At 36.0% G+C, this 26589-nt stretch overlaps 1 protein-coding gene across 6 annotated transcripts in view; it reads left to right on the forward strand.

Annotated features, from left to right (window-relative positions):
• CACNA2D3 (calcium voltage-gated channel auxiliary subunit alpha2delta 3) overlaps positions 1–25349 on the forward strand; it is a 785949-nt gene extending 760600 nt beyond the window's left edge. For all 6 annotated transcript variants that reach the window (XM_067754783.1, XM_067754785.1, XM_067754784.1 and 3 more), the window contains 3 exons: positions 20010–20127; positions 20348–20425; positions 24937–25349. In XM_067754783.1, the coding sequence (XP_067610884.1) occupies positions 20010–20127; positions 20348–20425; positions 24937–25029 (289 nt within the window). In that variant the 3' untranslated portion in view covers positions 25030–25349. The remainder of the gene's footprint in view (positions 1–20009; positions 20128–20347; positions 20426–24936) is intronic.
• Positions 25350–26589: the final 1240 nt, after the last annotated feature.

The following is a 26589-nucleotide window of genomic DNA, read 5'->3' on the forward strand; positions in this document are numbered from 1 at the left end:
CTTTCTCCTTTTTCCTTATTGGCATAAACTGGGGAAAAAATCATAAATAATTTAGAAAAAAAGAAAAGGAAAAGAAAACTGAGGGCAAGGCAATGCCAAAAGTTTCATGTGTACCTCCCCTCTCCAAAGATTCAGAGGTTGTTTTTGGTGATGTATCACCACTGTGTGTTCAGGGCTGTAACTGGGAGGTGTGGTTATAAAACAACCAGGCTCAGATGAAAATGGCTAACCTAGTATTTCGAGTTGAGTTTATGGAAAATGAGTGACAGTTAAAAAGGGATGAGTAATCATAAATGAGGTGTGAATCAGGGCTTCAGGAAAACCTGAACAGAATCCACCCAGGCATCACTAGCACTTTGGGAGGAGGGATTTCAGAACTGTGTCATTGAATTTTGGAGAAAGCGGTATTACCTCCCTGTAAGAAGGTGTGCTGAACTATGAACCAAAGCTAGGATGCATGAAGTTAAGTCATCACCATCAATTTAGAAAGGGGAGAAAGTAGACAGGAATGGAGTTCTCCAGATTAATACCACAGTGATTTTTAAAGGATGAGGCAAATTAACTGTTTAGTGTATCATGACATACATTTTTCCTCTCATTTTAGTGTATGTTTTATTTCTTTTTATAAATTCTTCTGTGATGTGACTTTTTCCCTCTGAAGCAGTCTTTTTTTTTCCTTCTAGCATTAAACATATTTTAAAGCAAAAACTGAAGTACAACCCTGCTGTATTTAGATGAAAGTAAATATAATTTATTAAATGCATTTGTTTATGAGATTATGTGTTCCCTTTGCACACATGTGGTGGCAGACACTGTGGTAAGTACCAGGGATTGGGGATTGAGATTGTCTTCATTCTTTTTCACAGCTGCATAGTGTGCTGTTGTATGGATGTATGAGAGTTTATCCACACGACTTTCTATTGATAGACATTTTGGTTGTTTCCAGTCTTTTCTTATTACACCTGATCTTGCAATGAATAGCTTAACACATACATAATTTAACATATTTGGCAAGATATTTGGGGATGTATTCATAGGAGTAGGATTTCTAGATGAAAGGATAAACACATGTATCATTTTCCTAATTGTTGCTTCTCCTTCATGGAGGTTGTGCCATTTTGCATTTCTTCTAGAAAGTTATGAGAGTGCCTGTTACTCTTTAATCTTTCCAGTTAGAGCATTGTCAAACTCTTAGGTTTTTGGGTATTTTTTTTCCCAATTGAAAAATACTTTCTATTGTAGTTTTAATTATAATATCTCTTACTAGAAGTGATAGTGCAGATTTTTTACTTATATTAGAAATATTGTCTTTTAAAGTAAAATGTTGCAAATAATTTTCCAAAGTTTGGCTTTTAACTTTTTCAAGGAACTATTCTTTGATTTTTTAGAAATTTCCTTTATTGTTCATTTTCTGTTTCTTTGATTATTGTTTTAACTTTATATATTCTTCTATTTTCTTTGGGTTTTATTTGCTTTTTTTTTTCTAATTTCTTAAGGTAAAAGCCTAGATCATTGTTTTTAGGTAATTTTTCTTCTCTAAACATTTAAATCTATAAATTTCCCTCTACAAATGATAACAATATAACAATCCCTCTATGAATGATAACAATGATAACAACAGACTTTGATATGTTGTCTTTTTATTGTCCTCTAGTTTAAAAATATTTTATAATCTGCTTTGTGATTTCCTTTTTGATTTCTGTGTTATTTAAAGTGTGTGGCTTAATTTTCCAAATATTTGGGAAGTTTCTAGTTTACTTAATATATTTTATTCCTACTTCAATTCTATTGCAGTTTGAGATCATATTCTGTATGATTTAAGTTCTTTCAAATTTACTGAGACTTATTTTATGGCCCCGTATATTGCCATCTTGGTGAATACTCCACATGCATTTGAAAAGAATTTGTATTTGACAGTTGTTGCTTGAAGCATTCCATAAATGTCAATCAGGTCAAGATGTTGATAGCATTGTTGAAATCTTCTATATCCTACCCGATTTATGGTCTAATTGTTTTATCAAGCGCTGAGAAAGAGTTGCTAACATCTCCACCTCTGATTGTGGATTTATGTATTTCTCCCTTTATTCTATAAATATTTGTTTCATTATTTTGAGATTCTGTTATTAGGTGCACACAGGATTTTTATGTCCTCTTGATTAATTATCTTATTTTCACTATTAAGAAATGGCCATATTAATCTCTGGTGGTATTCCCAGTCTTTGATATTAATATACCAAACTAGCTTTCTTCTGGTTACTATTTGCATGTTATCTCTTGTACCATTCTCTTACTTTCACCTTGTCTGTGTCTTTATTTTTAAGTGCACCTCTTGGACGCAGCATACGTTTTTGGTCTTGCTCTTTAGTCCCTTTCGTTCTTGATGTTGTTTATGGTATATTTTATTGTATTTTTATTCACATTTTAAATTTACATATGATAAAATTTGTTCTTTTTGTCATAGATGAATTTTGACTGACACTTACAGTTGTATATCTACCATCACAATCAAGATATAACAGTTCCATCACCCTAGAAAATTCTCCTGAGGTGTCCCATTGTGGTCAGCACTATCCCCCAAGCACAGCTTCTAGCAAACAGTGATGTTTTCTGTCCGTATAATTAAGCCATTTCCAGAATATCATATAAGTGGAATCATACAGAATGTAGCCTTTTGAATCTGGCTTCTTTTACTTAATGTAATGCAGTTGAGATTTATTCATGTTATATCTTATCAGCAGTTAATTCCTTTTATTATTGAATAGTATTCTGGTGTATGTATTAGTATAGTATTCCGGATGTTGGTTTATCCATTTTCCAGATGATGGACGTTTGGGCAGTTTGGAATTTTTAATGATTGTGAATAGAACCAGTGTAAACATTCACAGACAGTTGTTTATGTGAACATAAGTTGTCATTTCACTTGAATGAATACCTAGGAGTTGAATTTCAGGACCGTATGTTTAATTGTGTGAGAAATTGCCAAATTAAATTTTTTAAATGACTGTACCATTTTGTCTTTTTGCCAACAGTGTATGAGAGTTTCAATTGCCCCTCATCCTTGCCAGCTTTTGATATTGTCATTTATATTGATTTATTTTTATTTTAGCCATTCTGAGAGCAGCACAATGGCATGTCATTGTGGTATAACATTTCTCTACTGAATAATGATTTTAGGCTTCTTTTCTTGTGTCTATTTGCCCTCCATGTATTTTGTTCAGTGAAATGTCTGTTCACATGTTTTACCAATTTTTAAAAATTGAGATATAATTGACATATGACATTATATAAGTTTCAGGTATATAGCATAATAATTTGATATTTATATATATTGTGAAATGATCACTACAGTAAGTCTTGTGATGAGAAAACTTTTAAGATCTATGCCCTTAGATAGTGTCAAATATACAATACAGTATCATTAACTATCACTATATATATATATATATATATATATACACACACACGCACACACACACACACACACACAGTCACCGTGCATTTAATCCCTATGACTTATTTATTTTATAACTGTGAGCTTGTAACTTCTGACCACCTTCACCCATTTCACCCACCCCCAACCCCTGCCTCTGGCAACCACCAATCTATTCTCTGTATCTGAGTTTGAGTTTTACTTGTTTGCTTTAGATTCCATGTATAAGTGAAATCATACAATATTTGTCTTTTTCCATCTGACTTATTTCCCTTAGCATAGTGCCCTCAAGGTTCATCCATGTTGTTTTAAATAGCAAGATTTCCTTCTTTTTATGGCTGAATAATATTCCATTTTATATATACCACATTTTCTTATCCATTCATTCATCAATGGGCATTTAGTATGCTTCCATGCCTTGACTATTGTAAATAATGCTGCAGTGATTATGGAGGTACAGATATATTTTCAAGTTAGTGTTTCCATTTCTTTTGGATAAATACCCAGAATTGGAACTGTTGGATCATATGGTAGCTCTATTTTTAATTTTTTTGAGGAACCTCCATACTGTTTGCTATAATGGCTGCACCAGTTTACATTTCCCCCTTTTTGTGTACCTGTTGGCTATCCATATGTCTTCTTTAAAAAGGTGTCTATCAGATTCTCTGTCCATTTTTTAATCAAGTTGTGGGGTTTTTTTGCTGTGTTTTGTCCATTTTTTTAAATTGGGTTATTTGTTTTCTTTTTGTTGAGTGTTTTGAGTGTTGAAAAATTTTCTAGATACAAGTATTTTGTAGAAATATATGATTTAAAAATATTTTCTGCTAGCTTGTAACTTGTCTTTTCATTCTCTTAACAGTGTCTTTCAGACAGAACAGAAATCACTTTTGTTGAAATCTCATTAAATGATTTCTTTGATGGATTGTGTTTTTGTTTTGTATCTAAGAAATCTTTGTCTAACCCAAGATCACAAAGATTTTCTCCTATACTTTCTTCTAAAAACTTTATACTCTTCAACTTTATATTTAGGTTTGTAATCCATTTTGAATTAATTTTTGTACATAGTGTGAGGTACATATTGGGATTTTTTTGCATATGGATATCTACTTATTCCATTATCATTTTTGAAAAAACTGTCCTTTCTCCACTGAATTACCTGTGTGCCTTTGTTGAAAATCAGATGACCTTATATATGTGTGTCTATGTTTGCACTCTATGCTATTCAGTTGATCTATGTGTCTATCTTTTCTCCAGTAACAAGCTGTCTTGATTATTGTAGCATTCTGTTATGTCTTGAAACCAGGTAATGAGAATCCATAACCTTTCCTTTTTTCACTTTTTCAAAATGCCTTTGTATATTCTAGTACATTTGCCTTTCCAAGTAAATTTTGGAATAAGCTCGCCAATTTCTGTAAAATACCCTGCTGGGATTTTGTTTGAAATTGTGTTGACTATAATCAGTTTGGGGAGAATTGACATCAAAACACTACTGAGTCTTCCAGTCTATAGCCAAGGTATATCTCCCCATTTATTTAGGTCTTTGATTTCTTTCATCAGTGTTTTATAGTTTTCAGCTTACAGATTTTTCAAATATTTTATTAGAGTTATACCTAAGTATTTCCTGTTCCTTTGGTACTACTTTAAATGATACCTTTTCATTTTGGTTTCTGACTGTTCATTGCTAGTATATAGATTTTTCCATATTGATCTTGTATTCTCCCTCCTTACTAAACTGACTTATTAATTCTACTTACTTTTTTTTTCTGTGGCTTCTTTAGGACTTTCTGTGTAGACAAATTATGTCATATATGCACAGAGACAGTTTTATTTCTTCTTTTCCAATCTTTCTATTCTTGCCTATTTTACTGACTAGGACCTCCAGGGTGATATTGAATAGGAGAGTGTGAATGGACAATCTTGTCATGTTCCTGATCATAAAGGAAAAGGATTTAGAACTTCATTATTAGGTCTAGTGTTAGCTATTGTTTTTTTATTTAATGCCCTTTATTAGATGAAGAAAATTCCCTCTTATTCTTATAAAAGTTTGTCAAAAGTTTTTTTTTCATCCTTTTAGATAATCATAGTTTTCCTACTTTAGTCTTCTTATATACTGTATTGCATTGGTTTTTGAATGTTGAACCAGTCTTTCATTACTGGAGTAAATCATACATGGTCGAGATATAATATTCTTTCCATATACTGCTGGATTCAAATTGCTAATATTATACTGAGAAATTTTTGCTTTATATGGTCTATCGATGTGTAATATCCTTTTCTTGTAATGTTGTTGTATGGTTTTGATATCTGTATAATTGTGGTCTTATAAAAAGATTTGTGAAATGTTTTCTCCTCTTTTACATTCTAGAAGATTTTATGTAGAACCTATATTATTTCTTATTTAAATATGTAGTAGAACTCTCCCAGATTGAACACTTCTGGGCCTTGAGATTTCCTTGTGGGAATTTTTTTGGTTTTGTTTTCGTTTTGGCCACACTGCATGGCTTGTGGGATCTTAATTCCCTGACCGGGGCCAGGCCCTCAGCAGTGAGACCGTGGAGTCCTAACCACTGGAACGCCAGGGAATTCCCTCTTTGTGGGAAAATTTTAACTTCAAATTTAATTTCTTTATTCAACAGAAGACTATTGAAGTTAATCTATTTCTTGTTGAATGAGCTTCGGTAGTTTGTGTCTTTCAAGGAATTTGGTTTATCTGCATTGTCAGATTTATAGTCATAGTGTTGTGTTTTTGTATTCCCTTATCCTTTTCATATCTGTAGGGTCTCTAGTGATGTTCCCTTTTCATTACTGGTAGTTTTACTTTTAGTTTGTGTCTTCTCTCTTTTTCACTTGGTACTAGAAAAAACAGAATAGAGGTTTAATAGTTTTGTTGATCATGTTAAAGAACCAGTTTTTAGTTTTATTAATTTCTCTGTTGTTTTTGTTTGTTTGTTTGTTTACAAGTTTGCTGTTCTTTTCTTAGCTTTATCACCTCCCTTGTCTTCCTTGCTTTGAATTTTTCTCTTCTTTTTCTAGTTTCTTCTGGTTAAAACTTAGATTATTGATTTGAGACCTTTCTTCTTTTATAATATGAGCATTTAATACTAGAAATTTTCCTTGAAGCAGTTTTTTAACTGCATCTCACAAATTTTGATATGTGTTATGTATTTTGTTTTTCATTAAACATTTTTGGAATATTTCAAAGTATTTTCTCATTTTCCATGAAGCTTCCTCTTTAACCTTAGATTATTTAGAAATGTGTTGCTCAGTTTCAAAGTATTTGAGGGTATTTGAGGGTCTTCCAGAAATCCAGATTTCTTCCAGAAATCTTTCTGTCATTTATTTTGCGTTTAATTTCATTATGGTTTGGGAACATTCTTTGTATAATTTCAATTCTTTTAAGTTTCCAAAGATTTGCTTTATGACTTATAACATGATTTAATTTGGTGAGTGTTTCCATTTTTTAAAAAACGTATATTTTGCTGTTGTTAATTGGAGTGTTCTATACATGTCAGTTAGGTAAAATTGTTTCTATATCCTGAACAATTTTCTGTCCACTTATTCTGCTAATTCTATTGATTACCAAAAGAGTACTGTTACAGTCTCCAACTATAATTGTGGATTTGTCTATTTTTTCTTTCAGGGTATATTAGTTTTTGCTTCATGCATAATAATTCTAAATGTCTATATACCTAACAACATTTGATATATATGTTATTATGCATTTTGCTGAGTTAACTCCTTTATCACTCTATGATATCCTTCTTTATATTAATATAGTCACTCCAGCTTTTTTTTAATTAGTATTTTCATGGTATATCTTTTAATATTTTTACTTTGAGCTTATCTATGTGTTCATAATTAGAAGGTTTCTTGTTGACGAGATACAGTTGGGTCTCACGTTTTTATGCAGTGTGTCAATCTTTATCTTTTAATTGGTGTGTTTAGACCATTAACTTTTAATTTAGCTCGTGATATGTTTGGCTTAAAAGCTACCATCCTTTTGGTTGTGTTCTGTTTGTTGTTCCTCTCTGTTTCTTTTCTCCTCTTTTTCTCCTACCTTGTTTTCTGTTGAGTGTTTTATGATTCCATTTTTTTCCTGCTACTGGTTTATAATTTATATGTTTTCAAGTAGATTTTTTTAATGACTGTAGTAAGGTTTACAACATACATCTTTAATTTCTCATGGTTTATCTTCAAATAATACTATGTTTCATGTGTAGTGTACATACCTTATGATAATATACTCCCAATTCTTCTCTCTCATTTTAAGCCACCTGATATTTTTTTCTATATTTTTTTGGCCCAGTCTCTCTTTACTCAACTCTGAGATTCAAAATTCTTGTTTGTTAGACTGCTTGATACTGTGTCATTGCTTATTGAAGTTCTGTTCATTTTTGTTTCAATCTTTTTTTCTCTCTTTCTGTTCTCTTATTTGGTGGTTGCTATTAACTTGGCTTCAAGTTTACTGATCTTTTCTTCCATTAAAAGCCCAATCAGCTTTCAAGTCTATTCAATGAATTTTATTTTATTATTTTTTATTCAAGTATATTAATTTACAATATTATATTAGTTTCAGGTGTACAACATAGTGATTCAGTATTTTTATAGATTATCCTTCATTTAAAGTTGTTATAAAATATTGGCTATATTCTCTGTGCTGCACAATATATCCTTGTTGCTTACGTATTTTATATATAGTAGTTTGTACTTCTTAGTCCCCCTACCCCTATGTTGCCCCTCCCTCTTTCTCTCCCCACAGTAACCACTAGTTTGTTCTTTCTATCTGTGAGTCTGGTTTTGTTTTGTTAAATTAATTCAATTCATTTGTTTTATTTTTTAGATTCCACATGTAAGTGATGACATAGAGTATTTGCCTTTGTCTGACTTATCTGACTAGCATAATACCCTCCAGGTCCATCATCCATCCATGTTGTTGCAAATGGCAATATTTCATTCTTTTTTATGGCTGATTAATATTCTGTTATATAGGTGTATATGTATATATATAAAATATATGAACCACATCTTCTTTATCAACTAAAATTCATTGTATTTTAGATTTCAGGTACTTTATTCTTTCTGTTTTAGGATTTGAATTTGGTTATTTTATACAGTTTTCGTATTTCTGCTGAAATTCCTTCATCCCTTTGACCAATATATCCATGGTTTTAGGTTCATTAACATATAACTATATTTTCTCATCTACATATTTACTAATTCTAACTTCTGAGTCATATGTTTTTCTCTTTTTAGTGACTGATTTTTCTCCTAAATGTTTTGTCACATTTTATTATTTCTTCACATGTATAGTAGTTTTTGCACACTGAATATTTTGGATGGTACATTGTAGATGCCCTGGATTTTGTAATCTTCCTTTGGAGAATAAACTTGATTGTACATTGCATTTAAATTACCAGTGGATCACCATGCTCTTTGGGTGGCTTGGTTTTAGGTTTTCATTGGTTAGTCTGTTTCATCTTTGCTTCTAGCCCTGGAATGTAGTATTTATTCATTAAAACTTTTTCCCTTTATCATGTATAGCATTTATCTGCATCAGTTAGAATTATAGGTGTCACCCTAGGTTAATTTAACATTCAGAATTTTTGGATTTTAACAAAACACCTCTCTTTTTGTTTTTTTAATAAGAAAAATATGATTTTTGGGACTTCCCTGGTGGTGCAGTGGTTAAGACTTTGTGCTACCAATGCAGGGGGCCTGAGTTCGATCCCTGGTCAGGGAACTAGATCCCACATGCATGCCACAACTAAGAGTTTGCATGCCACAACTAAGGAGCCCTTGAGCCACAACTAAGGAGCCCACCTGCTGCAACTAAGGAGCCCATGTGCCACAATTAAGGAGCCCGCCTGCTGCAACTAAGACCCAGTGAAACCAAATAAATAAATAAATATTTTTTTTAAAAAAAGAAAAGTATGATTCTCTTTAGGGTTGGCAGTGGAGGGAGCTAAACAAAAGAGAAGATGATTGTGACAACTAATCAAAGTCTGTTATATCAACTTAGAGTTTTGTGCAAGGAGGAAACGATGATGTGAAAACCAAGTACTTTATGATGTTAGATTGGGGAGGTACCTTAGAAATCACTTTTGAGGTAGGAAAACTAAGGCTGAGAGAGGGAATGCGATAATTCCCAAGGTGGTTTGCCTATTAATTTCACACTGGGAGCTTGATTCAACTCCACTGACTTTTGAACCAGTCAACTTTCCAGTATCCCCTGCTATTCCCACCTCCTTCATTTTATTCCTCATATCTACTCCACATTGATATTGTCTATGTGGATATGGGAGAATAGTTTTCATTTTTGTTCTGGGACACTTTTTTTCTTCTGTGTTGGAGTATATCACCAATAGTCACAAAAATCTGTGTGAACACTAATCTCTCAAACCTACAACACTGCCTTAGATATAATGTTTCTGGAATGCATCTGTCTCTCTTGAAATTTCCCTATGGCTCTGGGTCTCTACCTCAGTACTTAACACTCTTCAAAACGAATAACTATGCTGTTTTGTGATAAGAAACTATTTAATAGTGGTGGGAATTATTAGCAACATTGGTTTAAGAAGTCAGATCTCAAAATATACCAAACTACATGATTTGTCTGACTCTCTCCCTGGGAGATTGATTCAAAGCTACAAGATATATTATTCAGAAAGCATCAAAGTAACAAAGCGTGGGTTCAGCCTTTATTTCATTTGGTGAAAATATATTGAGTTTCAACTGTACATCAGGCAGAGTTAAAGATGATATTATAGAGGAACTCAGAGAGGGCTCCTGATGGGGACTTAACCCAAGGATATATAGTCAAATTGGTCACATGGAAGAGGGCAGCAAAACCACTAAGGAGGTACTTCCTTTTTCTTTCAATTAATGATCTTGGAGGAATTTCACGTGATTTTAGTTTTAAGCAACTGAGATTGTAAAGCAAATGCTGATCACTGAGATTTAGTTTTCTACATATGTATGTCTATAGTCTAAAAAATAGAAAGCTATTTTTCCATGGTTCTGGTTCCTATTAAATGTAATTTCTACTCATTGTAGAAGACTGAACAGTAGAGAAATATATAAGAATAAAGTAAAAATCACATGCCATCTCACCACTCAGAACTGAGGCAGAGAAATTACATGCTTACACTCTAAAGCCAAGTAGTCTGGATCTAAATCCCAGCTCCATGTCTTATTAGCTCAGTAACTTCAGGCAAGTTACCTAGTTTCTTCATCTATAAACTGTGGATAAGTAAAAGTATTTAAATGGTGCTATATTTCCTTCTAGGCTTTTTTTTCTATGAAAAACTTATACTTAGTCTAATTGGTTTTTTGCTCTTAACAAAGTGTGGTAGACAAAATGCCTTTTTCATATAATGCAAGATGTCCAACCTTTTAGAAAGAAATTATTGATAGTAGAATGTGACTTTTCCAGCTAAAATTAGATGTTCAACTCCCCAGTGAATTCTTTTTAGTTTTGAGTCTGTTTAGACCTCCCGATCGTTCATTATGATGTTGTTCTATTTTGCTAAATGAACCCAACAATTCACTTGGAGATTGTAGAAGACATTGTAAAGCTAGAAAGTGGGAGATTATAACTGTGAATCCAAAGTAATGTCAATTTGAACCCTCCAATCGAGAGACAGGTTCTCTGGTGTCAGTTTATCAGTGAAATTTGCCCCAAACACTTTTCCATTTGATATTTTGATTTTTATGGGGTAAGATGGAAGGAGTAAAGTCTGACAGCTTAAATCCAGAACTTGGCTCTGATACCTATTACCTGTGCTATCTTAAACCAAGATGGGACCAAATTACTTACATTCTCTAAATCTCAGGTGCTTTTTCTATAACTTGGGAATAATATGACCTGCCTCCTAGGGTTGTTGTGAAATAAACCAGTTTTAGGTAAAAGACCTTCACACAATGACTGCTATGGTAAGGGCTCAGTAAGTGGTAGATGGTGATGACTGTGATGATGGTGATTAAAGTGTAATCATTAAAATAAAGACTTAGAGTCAAATAGGTTTGGTTTTATAGAGTTTTTTTACTTTGATATTCAGTGGGTTTTAGGATTTGGAAAAGTTGTTTAACTTATCAAAGCATATATATTTTCATCCTTAAAATGAAGATGATAATTCTTTGAGTTGGTATGAAGATTAAAGGGGGAAGTGCTTAGAAAAGTGCTTGGCCCTAGGTAAATACTCCATAAATGTTAGCTATTATTCTCATTATTTATAAGAAAAGACACTAATAGTTCCAGTGAAAATATTTAACAAATTCCTTACTCTTCTTAAGGGATTAGAAGAAAATGGTTCATGTCATAATTAAGAGGATTTACTGAAGACTCTAGTACCAAAAAAATAAATGAATAAATAAAGACTGAAAAGCTAAAGTAACAGCCAAGTTTTAAAAATATCTTTTGTTGTCAGCTCTTTTGAGATTTTCTTCTTCTGAGATGAGAAAAGAAAATTAGGTCCTTTTTGCATTTAATTCTATGGGGCTCTTTCCCCCATATTTCAAACACAAAATAGCTTTCCTTGCCACCTGCCTTGGGCTGATAATGCCAAAGAACTTCCTGCCCAAGTGGTTTTTAAGCTCTGGGTTGGCACCATAAATCTCAACAAATCCTTGGTGGGGCTGAGGATGAGTGAAAGTCATTATTATGGGTCTTTTGGACTCATTCTGTCTGCAGTATAATAAATACCACCGTGGGACACTGCGCCCTGCAGACAAAGCATCACTTGGGCTCTTTGTGTGCACTTTCCATCAGCAAGTCACAAGTGGAATGTCATAATGTGTCCATTGTATATACATTTTTGAATAAATAAGTATAACAAAGACAATATGCTCGCCTCATTTAATCTCAGCTCTTAACTGTGAAAACACAACACATTTCCTACTCAAGTGAAATGGAGCAGGAAAGGCCTGTACCAGTCTGGTTCCTGGCATGCTATCAGAGGAATACCTGGTGGGAGCCATGATGATGGTTTCTAGGGCTCAACTCCCTAATGCCTAAGTTTTCCAATTGTAATTTGATCACTTGTTTTCAGGGATGGGATTTTTGTCAAATGTCTTGTAGGCACCTATTGGACAGATCCCACAGCACTGGCTCTTTTCCAACTCTGGATAGGGTCTCTTACACCGATAGATTTACTGGAAGAATGCCAACAGGTTGTCAAGTGAGGCTTTCCTTGTAGCCCCAGACTGAGGACCTGAGCACCACAGGTTCTAAAGAGAACAGCCATTTAGCTGGCACTGATTTAGAATTGGAAACTCTCCCCCCGACCCCCACCTTCAAGTTTATTTGAGGGTTGACAACTGGTCCGCCTTTAATCTACCACAAGAAGACTGATGAGGGGCCTAACAAGGAAGAGATCAGGGTTCATGGAAAGAGGCGTTTTCCTCCAGGGGGTACTTTTTCCTGCTGGGATCCAGATGGGTGGTGGGGAATTCTCCAAGACTCTAATATATTTTGGGGGTATCTGAAAGAAGGGAGGTACAGCACTGGCCAAATGTCTGCTGGGTGGCAGGTGTGCTGACGTGTCCTATCCAAGCAGGGGAAAGAGATCTAGAGGGAGAGGGCTAGGCTTGGAGAAGGAGCAGCACTGAGGTGGACTATGGCTGGGCCGGCAAAGATGCCTGTTTCCCAGGGGCCAGATAGACAATATGGAAGATTGCTGTCATTTTGCTGAAACTCAACAAGAGCGTTGCTCTCCAGGAGAGGTCCACACTAAGGGCAAGAGGCTGTGGTCACGATGCTGATGACAAGAGCTGTGTGGGTGGTCACGCTGGGGCCACGTTGAGGGGCTCTTGGTTCTCAGGAGAATCCACGGTAACCTCACAAAAAAGCCACATTTGGGTGCTGGATCCACACAGAGGACACCAAAGGCCAAGCTGTTACAAGCTGTAGTGAGAGATTGCACCATGGCCTGGTGAGTAGGAAATGCTTGCCTCTTTGCTGCTCCATTTTCCCCACCCCAAATGACTGAAGATGCTAGAAAATAGAAGCTTGAAGGAATGACAGTGTAGAGCTTCAAACTAGATATGAAATTAAAGTATTAAACTAGATTGGGCTAATTTTATTAACCTCAAGTTTTCAGAAAGTTAGGGAATCTTTCCAGATATCATTTAGAGATGAGAAAGCAGGAATTCAATACAGTAGGGTTGAAAATAGAGACTTAAAAAAAATTGTTTCGGGAATTCCCTGGTGGTCCAGTGGTTAGGACTCTGCGCTTTCCCTGCCGAGGGCCCGGTTCCATCCCTGGTCAGGGAACTAGGATCCCACAAGCTGCTCCACACGGCCAAAAAAAAAAAAATTGTTTCATGTTTCTATCTTTATTAAGCTGAGACAACTCAATAAGCTTGTTCATTTGCATTCCTAGGTTAATCCTCACTGCTGCATGCTGTATTTCAATGTCCTACTGAAGTCTGTTTGCTGCATTTCATTTAAGATCTTTGCATCAATATTCACAAAAAGAGATTATTCCGTAGCTCTTCTTTCCACCCTCCTTCCCTTCCTCCCTCCCTCCCTCCCTCTCCCTCTCTCTCCCTCTCTCTCTCTCTCTCTTTCTCTCTCTCTCTTTCTGTCTTTCTGTCTTTCTGTCTTTCTTTTTGTATAATCTTGGTCAGGTTTTATATCAAGGTCCTTAAAAGAAATCTGAAGTATTTCCTTCTTTCCCTGTGCTCTGAAGCAGCTTAAATGTTTTAGAACTACATGTGCCTTGACATGCTAACATGATTCACCTGTGAAATGTCCTGGGCCTGACACTTTTGGGGGTGAGCAGGGGAGGCCCTGCTGTTCGTTCTTTCACCTTGTTTGAGCTGAGCCATGAGTAGGTGAGTGTTGCCCTTTTACCTCCCCCATGCCACAGGGTAGCACAACTATGGATTAGAACATGGCCTCAATATTTAATTTCCAGTTTAAATTTAAGCAGTCCATCACCAAATGCTTGCTCTCCACAACTTATGGGCCTGGGTCACTGTAGGGCATTTGGGGGCACATTGGGGGAATACAGGCGTCTCCCCACCTCCAAAGAGAATAGGGTCTTTGGAGATCCACATACCCAGTCCACCTGGAGAGTAGTACAACCTAGAACACAGTCAGTGCCAGATTCAAATTGATTCCCTGTGATTTACTCATTGTCTTTTATTTTATCTTTAGAAAAAATATGGACAATTTGTAAAGGTTGAAAATCTATAAAAAGTGAAAGACTTTAAAATGTTTTAAGATTCTGTCCTGCCCGATTATTTTTTGAGCCATGGTTTTGTACCCAATTAATGAAAAGCAAGCCAACCAAATTATCCAAATGTTCACCCTGGGGTCCTCTGGGAATCTTAGCCATGGGTTCCCCCCACCACACACACTTGTCCAGGCAGCATTAGGGGAGCAGTGTGGCCTCCTTCCTCATCTGGGTAGCAAAGCCCCCTCAGCAGATAGTCCCTCTTGTCAAGGGAGGCTGTCTTGAAATTGCATCATCTTTTTTCCTCTAGTTCTTTCTCAGTCTGTTGTGAATGGAAAAGGGAGGACTGGGTTATTTCAGTTCCGGCAATGGACAGATCAAAATTGCTTCCCTCTTCCCTATTCTGTTTCCCTTGAGGACCTAATTTATTTCATGCATTTTGACCTATCCCTGCTTAGAAATGGCTGCTGTGATTCTCTGTTGAGGCATTTCCCTTCCGCCTTGTTTGGCCCCCAGGCCAACCCCACAGGCCACGGTCCCTCTACACAGCGATGTCAGTCTGGCTGCTGGGCCCAGCTGGATGGAGGTGTGTTTTATGAAGTTCAACCCTACACCCTGGGCCATAAATACACATTGTGCACATAAATGTACAGCTAACATTGGCCAGACCCCTCCAAAAAAACATGTTAATAAGCAGACAGTAAGTCTTTAAAATATGGAAAAGCAGTTAATCTTTCCGCTGGCAAATCCTTGGTAGGGGGTGTTTTCCTCCACTGTAGTAATAGCTGCCTGCAGAGATTTCCATCTCCTAGGACTGGGGGTAAAAGGGGGGGAGTTTGCTGTGGGACTTCATGAGAACACTTGGGGAGCCTTCACCTTGGAGGGTAAATGTGTTAAAACGAATAATATCTTGCACTGGTTGTCATTAACCATTCATATCAAGTGATCACTGGGTCTGCCCTTGAGGAGCTTGAGCACTAATAACTCCAGTACAAGACAGAAAGTCGGCTGCCTATGGTAGCAGCCCCGTAACAGGCCTGGGCTCCAGAGGCTTGCAGCTCTGCCCCTGTTACTCTAGGAAATCAGTTAATCTCTTGTTTCCCAGTCTCTAATATGGGCACAATTATGTCTTATTGTCTGTATGTTCTCTGAGTCCCAGTTTTCTCTTTTGTGAAATGAGAAAATCAATACTCTTTGCCCCTAGCATAACATTCCATTTTATAAATGTTTTAAGAATACACGTACACATTCGCCTTGTAAAGAACTCCAATGTTACAGATTAAGTTTAAGTCTCCCCGGACAATTATTCCCAGTCTTCTCCTCTTGTCCACCACTGCCATCCTGTTCCCTCCCCTCCATCCCCTCCTCCCTTGCTCTCTCTCTCACTGATGATGTGGTAGGAGGACCAGACTTGAGGGTAGGGGTGGGGGCTCAGTAGACAGAAGGTGCCTGGAGGCAATACATGCTTGCTTTGTTGGAGAGATGGAAGGTCAAGTCTGCAAATTGCCTCTAATCTGTTGAGCAGCCATGACTTTTATCTGCATGTCTCAGGCAGAGCATGGGAGTTGCCAGTGGGTTGACTTAAGGAGGATATAGGTGACAGCTGTCAATCTGGAGATGACATGATCTGTGCCTTATAAATAGTTAATTTCACTTGGTCCTTTCATTCCTTTTTATCACTAGGAAGACACTTCATATGTTTTGTCCTTTTTTGTGTTCTACCCACATGTGCTCCACTTGTTCATTTATTCCTTCTATGTTAACATGAGTCATGGATCACTTACTGATACTATCTACTCATAACATAACTGATAAGTCTTATCCATCCCATTTATTTTTCTTGTTCTCTGTAGCAGAATCAAATACTCTTAGATGAGTATTTCTAAATATTCTTAAACATTTATACTTTATGTATAGTTTTGCAACGTTATTTTCCCGCTAATTGTGTTTTGGGTAATCTTTCATGATGGTAAATTGACACCTTTTACCCTTTCATCTGGTGCCAAGTAGACCATAGAACAGACACACTGTTGCTTATTTAATCATTCCTCTGTTGATGAACTTTCAGGTGGGTCTTGTGTTTTCCTCCTCTCAATGAACAGTGTTACCAAGAGCATCTTTATGTATGTCTTCTTGGGTTCTTGAACAATAGTTCCTCTTACTGAGAAGTAAAACAACTGGAAAAATAGGATCTAAATGATTTTTCACTGTAACAATAACGAATTGTTCTCATAGGGGCTGTAAAATTCACTTTCCTACCAGCAATGTAGAATAATATTCACTTCTTCAGACTCTCCATCATTTGATACTACCATAGACAAAATTTTGCCATTCTGCTGGTGAAAAATGCATTTCATTATTTTAATTTCATTTTAATTTATATTTACCTAATTTGTAGTGAGATTGAACCCCTTTTACATATCAGTTGTCTATCTGTGTTTCCTTTTCTGTAAATTATCTCATGGGTTTTGATACTGATTAGGGGCAAGCATCTTCCCTTCTCTCTCTCTCTCTCTCTCTCTCTTTTTTTTTAATAAAATTCAATTTTATACAATTGTCCAGACTGTTCTTTATATTTAATCTTATGAATGAATCTTAGAATCATCACCTCAAATTCCATCAAAATTCCTGTTGGGATTTTTATTGAGATTACTTTGAATTAAAAGGTTAATTGAAGGAGAAATGACACCTTTAATATATAACTGTTTCCTTCCACAACCACTGTGGATTTCTTAGGGTTTTTTTTTTCTTTTATATTCAGTGAATTTTGATCATTTTCTTCATAAAGAAACATCTTTTACTAGGTTTATCCTTGGGCATTTCATAGTAATTATTGACAATATCAATGGTTCTTTATTTCATAAATATTTTTTCATTGGTTATTGCCAGTGTCAGGGAAAGGCTGTGGTTTTATATGCTGATTATGTAACTGGGCAGCTTGCTTAGTTCGTTTCTTGGTTCTAACAGTTGGTCAGTGGGTTCACACGGATTTTCTATGAACACAGTGGTATCTGTTCTTTGGGTGACTTGGTAGTATTCACTTGCGGTTAGATTCTCAATGTGCATTTCAGGTTTTTTTCATGCAGTTGGTTTGCTGGTGTTTTTTATAGCTTGGCCAAATGTTGATAATTTATACTTTATCCCCCAAAGTGTGTTTGATCTAAGTTTTCAAATTGTTTGTAATGATATACGTAATACTCACTTAAAATGTTTAAAATGCCTCTGTATATTTTCGGTTTTAATGTAACTTTGTGACTTCTTTTTCTTGATCAGGAGTGCCATAAGTGGACTTATGTCCTTGTTCTTTTAAGCCAGAGTTTGATTCTTTTAGTTATCTTCACGTTTTCATCTACATCTTATTCTTCTGCTTTTATCTTTATAAGTTCATTCTGTCATTGATTCAGTGAATGTTTACTGAGCATCTGCTCTGTCCCAGGCATAACTCTGGCTGCTGCGGATAAAAAATAACCAGGGGCAGACGCATGTGGCCTTCCTCCCATGGAAACCACAGTTTGTTGTGAGGGACAGACAGTGAGCAGGGAAGGAGGAAGTGGAGGCAAAGGAGATTGAGAAGAAAGGCAGTGCGGTCATTGGTGTCCTTGACAAGAACCAATCCAAGGGTGTGGTAAGGACTACAGCCTTATTGGAGTAGATTTGTGAAAGGAGAGAAGTGAGGAAGTAGAGAGAGAGGAAGAGAGAGAGGAGAGAGAGAGGGATTGTGTATAATTCTTTTTAGGAGTTGTACTATAAATGAGGACGGGGAAGTTGTACTATAAATGAGGACGGTGGTAGGTGAAGGTAAAGTTAAGGGAGAGCTTTGTGTAAGCTGAAGAAAATGGCTAGTAGACAAGAGAAACTATTTGTACAATGATCACCTCTCTCCTCTTCCATCAGTCACATCCTTGCAGAAGCCTGAGGGCTGGGCTTCAGAGAGGGGCATCAATTCTCAGCACAGTGTACCACAGGGGAGAATGAGTATAGGGCACAGGTGCAGGTTTATGTTCTTATTTTTCCAGTTTCTTGATTCAAAAACACAGTTCATTTATTTGCAACATTTTTTCCCAGTAAAAATATTTAAGCAGCCCAGACTCAAATCTGCACAGATTTGAGTCTGGGCTGCTCTCAAATTCTCAAGGATTAATTGGATGTGTTTTTAACCTTTAATTTCCACTGCTTATATCTTTTTGCTATTAATTTCTAATTTTAGCCGAATGTAAAAGAAGAACATGTAATTGATGCTTTCTGCTCTTTGGAATGTGTTGCATTTCCCTGCGTTTGAAAATAACTTATATTCTGTTATTGCTTAGGTCTGAAGAGTTTTTGCTCTATATTTTAAGCAAGTCATGCATTCATCATACCATTTTGGTATTTCTATCAGTTTGTATACTAAGATCATGAAAATTCATGTCATATCTTTTTATACTAGATACACTCTAGAGAACAGAACAAATTTTTTGAGAGAAAGATGAAGATAACTTACAGAGAAATTGACCGTTTTTTAATGTTATAGTCTAGTTCATCTGACTAAACTGAATTTGGTAAAATATCATGAAAAATTTATGTGACAGGGATTCTGGGGCTGGGGCTAAATATTAAGCTAATCTGTCGGCTCTAGAAGAATATGGGATTTGTTCTCTAATTTGTTCCTCCAAAGAGTCACTGGTATTTCTGGTTCAAGGAGTACTTTTATGGTGATATTACTTTGTCATTTCATTGTATTGGGTAAGGTGAGAAAGAGGTGTCGTTAGGCTTACTTATGTTGGACTAGCTGTACAGATAAACCCAGAATGTCAGAAGGGCCATATGGCCTTAGTACAGCTTAACTTGGTCTCTGAGAAGGATGGATCTCCTTAAACAACTAGCATTAATTTCATCCAAAAAATACCTCTATTATGGGCAGACATTGTGCAAAGTGGTTCAGGGTAAGGTCTAGGAAGTTCACTTCATATTTTATCATTAATATGACATAGCTTCAGTCTATCCTTGTTGGAGGGAGAAGGAAAAATATACCTCAAAGAACATCAGATGCAACTTGGGGTGATGTTTAGGCCCTGGGAGAAGAAAATGAGTCTTGGAAAAGCTTAACCTCTTAGACCTTGGAAACTGAGGTGATTTAGCCAACTCTGACTCTCCTGTTTCGTACACGTAAAAGTCCTGTCTTTCCAAGGTGAATTTTATGAGCTATATATGGACATAGATGTACTGTCTTCTTAGTGAAACTTCGTATTTGAAAGTGAAGAGCCTTGGGGAAGGAGGCAACTTGACTAGTAAAGCAGTCTCTGAAACTTGTTTTCCAAAATATTACAGTAGTTCCCCCACCCCAGGGAAAGTTTTCCTCATGGCTATTAAGTTGAGGGATGGTAAGTGACCACTCACTGTCTCTCTGCCTCTTGTTCCAACAGGTCCTTTGTCATCCAGCAAATCCCAAGCAGCAATCTGTTCATGGTGGTGGTGGACAGTAGCTGCCTCTGTGAGTCTGTGGCCCCCATCACCATGGCACCCATTGAAATCAGGTATATCCTTTTGTGTGTAGGTCCAGCCACTACTGATGAAGCTGGTAAGGGGGATCAACAGTAAGGAAACCTAGGGGAGAAATCTTAGAGAGGAGGAGATGATATCCTTTCCACTATTAGAGAGAGAGAAGTTGTTAAGGGAGTTTAGTGCCAAGTTTTGAGCTCTGAAATTCAGAGTGAGGAAAAGGAGCATCTTGGAAATATGCCTTAACAACAGTCAACATAACGAATCCCTTAAGTGTGAACGTTTAAAGGCTCAGAAGATCAGAAGGCGTCCGGAATCTTGTCATGGCTTCCATCCTGAGGTAATCTGAGAACGCTTCCTACTCTTTTCCCATCAGATTCGCCATGAGAATCTCACAGTAGTCAAAGAACTATAGCTCAAAAGTTTACTCTTGAGAAAGCAGTCCCTTTCAGGCAAACCAAAGAATATACAGGAAGGCTAATGGTACTCTACTTTCAGCCTCTCAATGCCTTCTTATTTAGTCTGTGCTTAATAGTCTTATCTTATTATATCCATGTATATTTTTTAAAAGCCTCTTTACTATCTTCGCTACTACAAATGTGCTATAATTTTACCACTTTCCACTATTACACATAAAGTGGCTCTTACCATCTTGTTTTACTTCTTTCAAATTGTAGTTAAAATTGTTTTCCTGCTTACTAAAAAATATATATATATATATTTTCCTGCTTACTTTTAGACAGCCTTTTATTTATAAGAAATTCATGTAAAGCAAAAGTGGCAATACTAATGTCAGATCAAGAGTCACAATATATAAATGTGGAATGATAAGCCTTTAAACTCCCCTAACCACACGAAGTCACAACTCTAAAGGCACTACATTTACACCAAAAGTGATGATCAGAGAAAAATTAAACCTAGTACTAAGCAAGGTAAACTTATCACCGATGTAGGTGAATTATGTCCTTCAATGTTGTAGGCAAAAACAATTAAATATGGCAAGAAAAGTTACAGTTTAAAAATTAAGTCCATCCCCCACCTTGAAAAATAGAAAACTTGCCTAGACCAATTACTCTAGGGAGACTGGGAAGATATTCATTTTTTAAAATGCCACCAGAGCCAGCTGAGTGTTAATCTCACCTGTAAATAGCAAATAATTTTAATGTTATTTAAACTATCCAAGTCCTAGAAAATACTTTAAAGTCAGTATAGTACTAAAAAGAATTTGGAATTTATTGAGAATGTTTCCTTCTATATTCGAGGGAGAGTTCAATAACAACGTAAGTTGAAAAGAGCTTTGATAAAATTCAGTGATCACCTCTAATAAAAGCTCTATGTAAAATAGAAATGTGAACAATAGTCCAAAAGCAATAATACCACTTCAATTAAAACCAGAACTGCATACATAGCACTAAAGTCACTAGAGTAAAAATCTTTTCAAGTTAATAAGATAATTTGCTTTGGTAAGTAGATACATGATAAACACTAAAAAAAAATCAGTATTTTTTTTCTTTAAGTTTCTAGACCCACTGAGATGAGGTCAGTGGAACAGAATAGTAATTCTTATGTATGACAAAGGTTCAATTCAAAGGAGAGAGTATAGAATGGACTTGCATGGTAAATGATGGTCTCATAAGAAATTCTAGGGATTGGATTCATGCTCTTGGATTGGAAGAATTAAAGTTGTTAAAATGGCCGTACTACCCAAAGCAATCTACAGATTTCATGTGATCCCTATCAAATTACCCATGACATTTTTCACAGAACTAGAACAAATAATCCTAAAACTTATATGGAAACATAAAAGACCCAGAATCGCCAAAGCCATTCTGAGAAAAAAGAACAAAGCAGGAGGCATAACCCTCTCAGGCTTCAGACAATACTACAAGGCTACAGTAATCAAAACAGCATGGTACTGGCACAGAAAAAGACATATGGATCAGTGGAACAGAATAGAGAGCCGAGAAATAAATCCACACACCTATGGTCAATTAATCTTCAAGAAAGGAGGCAAGAATATACAATGGGGAAAAGAGAGTCTCTTCAGCAAATGGTGTTGGGAAAGCTGGACAGTCACATGCAAATCAATGAATTTAGAACACACCCTCACACCATACACAAAAATAAATTCAAAATACCTTAAAGACTTAAATACACGACATGACACCATAAAACTCCTAGAAGAGAACATAGGCAAGACATTCTCTGACATAACTTGTCCCAGTGTTTTCTTAGGTCAGTCTCCCAAGGCAATAGAAATAAAAGCAAGATGAACAAATACTATATGCTAACACATATATATGGAATCTAAAAAAAAAGAAAAAAGGTTCTGAAGAACCTAGGGGCAGGAGAGGAATAAAGACACAGACATAGAGAATGGACTTGAGGACATGGGGGGGGGGAAGGGTAAGCTGGGAAGAAGTGAGAGAGTGGCATGGACACATATACACTACCAAATGTAAAATAAATAACTAGTGGGAAGCAGCCGCATATCACAGGGAGATCAGCTCGGTGCTTTGTGACCACCAAGAGGGGTGGGATAAGGAGGGTGGGAGGGAAACACAAGAGGGAGGGGATATGGGGATACATGTATACATAGAGCTGATTCACTTTGTTATACAGCAGAAACTAAAACACGATGGTAAAGCAATTATACGCCAATAAAGATGTTTGAAAAAAATGGGACCTAATCAAACTTATAAGCTTTTATACAGCAAAGGAAACCATAAACAAAACAAAAGGGCATCCTACAGGTTGGGAGAAGATATTTGCAAATGATGCAACTGAAAGGGCTTAATTTTCAAAATATACAAACAACTCGTACAACTCAATAACAAAAATCAAACAGCCCAATTGAAAAATGAGCAGAAAACCTAAATAGACATTTCTCCAAAGAAGAAATACAGACGGGCCAATAGGCACATGAAAAGATGCTCATCATCACTAATTATTAGAGAAATGCAAATCAAAACTACAATGAGCTACCACCTCACACCAGTCAGAATGTCCACCATCAAAAAGTCTACGAATAACAAATGGTGGAGGGGGTGTGGAGAAAAGGGAACCCTCCTACACTGTTGGTGGGAATGTAAATTGGTGCAGCCACTATGGAAAACAGTATGGAGGTTCCTGATAAAAGTAAAAATAGAGTTGCCATATGATCCAGCAATCTCACTCCTGGGCATGTATCCAGGTAAAACTATAATTCAGAAAGATACATGCAACCCTATGTTCATAGCAGCACTATTTACAATAGCCAAGACATAGAAACAACCTAAATGTCCATCAGCAGATGAATGGATAAAGGCGATGTGGTGTATATATATAATGGAATATTACTCAGCCATAAAAAATGAAATAATGCCATTTGCAGCAACATGGATGAACCCAGAGATTATCATACTAAGCAAAGTAAATCAGAAACAGAAAGACAAATACCATATGATATCATTTATATGTGGAATCTATCAAGTATAAGGAATCTAAAATACGACACAAATGAACATATCTATGAAACGGAAACAGACTCACAGATATAGAGAACAGACTTGTGGTTGCTAAGGGTGTGGGGGAAGGATTGGGAGTTTCGGATTAACAGATGCAAAGTATTATGTCTAGAATGGATAAATAACAAGGTCCTACTGTATAGCACAGGGAACTATATTCAATATCCTGAGATGAACCATAAAGGAAAAGAAAATGGAAAAATATATATATATATTATATATATAATATATTATATATATTATATATACTATATATTATATATAATATATATGTATCTCAATCATTTTGCTGTACAACAGAAATTTACACAACATTGTAAATCAATTATACTTCAATAAAATTTTAAAAATAAATAAATAAAAAAGAAATTCTAGGGATTGGAGAGACCTTCTTATCCAAGACCAAAGAGTTATAGAAGAAAAACAGATTTATTTAACTATATAAAAATTATAACTTTTTGATGGAAAAACATAACTAAGTCAGTATCCAATTTATAGAACTTGAAAAAATATTTATAAATCAAAGCATAAAGAGCTCTTTAAATTGATAAGTCAAACAACTGCATATAAAAATAAACCGAGGACATGAAAGATACAATTTACTGGGTGATCAGAAAATACAGGTACCAATGAAATATCTAACAATAGCCATCAAAAGCAAAAATACCCTTTAGCTCTGCACTGTCACTCCTGGGCATCTTTACCTAAGGCCAGGGCAGGAGCAAGTATCATTGTTTGGTAAGGACCTATATTCAGCGCTCTTTGTAGCAGTAGAGAACAGATGAGAAGATGAATGACCATCAATAAGAAAAAAAAGAACTGAATAAAATAGACCTAGAATAATGGAGATAGAGAAATTTCCATCAATTAGTGGATAAAAATCATGGTGCAGAAAGGAATAAATAATATGATTTGAGTTTTGTAAAACAGAGCCTCCCTTCCCCCAAATTAAAAGGAAGGCACACACAAAACCTTCCATAGCCAAGTATCTGAAATGATCAGCCCCCTGAGATGTGATCTTTTACTAAGAAGGTCAGTATTTTGCTTTTATAAAATAATCACAAGAGACTTCTCTACCAACAGCCCTTTGCCTCTTGAATGTTCTGCATAATAGTATACAAAGAGTCATTTTGAATACTTTATGCATTGACAAGTGAAATCAGAGATTCTCATTACTAACGTGATGAAATGTAGACAAGTCCATTTCCTGCCATTATCTAGGTTCCAAATGATTTTGTTCGTACACTGGAGAGCAGGGAGGGATATGGGGACTCCACATACCCTGGGAAGTTTAAGGCATCTTGGGATCCACCTCGGCTCTAACCAACCCTGCCTTTCCCTGTAGGAGAATGCGAGGGAGTGTGGGGGTGCGCCGAATCTCCAGGCCAAGATGGTCCTTATCCTGCTCCCTCTGCTTTTGATGCTCTTCTCAAGGTGACACTGATGGAGATGTTCTCTTGGCATGCTAAAGTATGGATAAACTGTGAGCCAAAATATGGTGCAACATAGGAGACATGAAATGTAGTCCAACCATCAGCATCTCATGATATTAAGCTGTGCGTGATATAAACTCTTAGAGATATGTTGACAAAAAAGTTATCTTTTTACTTTGCCAGTCATGCAAATGTGAGTTTGCTACATTATTATTATCCTTCATCAGAAACGGGACTGCAAGTGGGCAGCGTCCCTTCTGCTTGAAACCCATTGAAACCAATTTAAAACTGTGTACTTTTTAAATAAAGTATATTAAAATCATAATCTCCTGGTTTGGGTTTTATTATCATTTTACTGCTGAGAATACAGAATGGAAAGTACATGAAAAAGTCACCCATTCCAGACAGCAAGAAAGGATGGTTGTTGGCAGAGACTTTACTCTACAGCAGATTCTAGACAAGTATTTAACAACTGTTTAGATGCTCCACTCTCAGTTATAAAAATATTTACAGAAGTAAATCAAAATATCATCTACATCAGAAGAATTTATTACACAGAGCTCTGACTTTTGTTGAACAAAACTTCAGTAGAAATCATAATTTGGACGAGAACACAAGCTTCCATAATATTAAAGTGTTGAACTATTTGGGAACAGAAATAGTCATAAATCCTAGGAATTCGTTCTGAGAAGACTTGAAGGAGGAAAAGAACAATGACTACAAATGACTCTCAACCTTATTGCTTGAGAATATGACTTCTGGCTTTCCCCATAAACAAGAGATGAAATTTGGTCTTATATATAACAGAATATGAAACTACCCAGACCTGTAAGCATTTCTAAATTTCTGAACCAAAGAAAACAGTGTCCATTGGATCATGATTACCAAATAACCATTCCAAGTGGAATAATTTCTATGCCTAGGTAGAAACGAGAATGCCTTTCTTTAGAGGACAAACATCTAAAAGTCATGTGGAAAAATCAACTTAAACTCTTTTTTTAAAAGCCACATTATCCTGTTGATATTTTAGAAAAACTGATGTAATACTACTTTATCCTAAAATGATTCCAGCATTTATAGGAATAACAATACTACATTGTTATACATCTTTAAATTACTATTCCTCCAACCCACAAGGTCTTCCTGCTCCTCAAGCATGCTAAGTGAGCACCTGCCTCAGGGCCTTTTCACTTGCTATTCCTTCTTTGTGAGATACTCTTTCCCCCAGATATCTGCATGCCTTCTTCCCTTACCTGCTTCAAGTTCTTCCTTCTTTGGCAGTCCACCCTGACCTCCTTGTTTACAGTTGTAACTTCCACACCCCTCCACCCTTCTCTCTTCCCTGCTTGATATTCCACCATAGCAGTTATCACCGTTGGATTTGTTTATTGTTTGTCTCTCCCCAGGTGAATATAAACACCAAGAAGGCAAGGATTTTGTTTGCTGCTTTTTAATTTTCTCACTGCTATATTCTCATCTCCAAGGAGAGAAGAGTAGAGTGTCCAGCTCAGAGCAGACCCTCAATAAACATTTAAGCAAGTAAGCAAGAGATAGTAGTAGTAAGA

The sequence above is a fragment of the Pseudorca crassidens genome, chromosome 10 (assembly GCF_039906515.1).
Source record: "Pseudorca crassidens isolate mPseCra1 chromosome 10, mPseCra1.hap1, whole genome shotgun sequence".
Lineage (NCBI taxonomy): Eukaryota > Metazoa > Chordata > Mammalia > Artiodactyla > Delphinidae > Pseudorca > Pseudorca crassidens.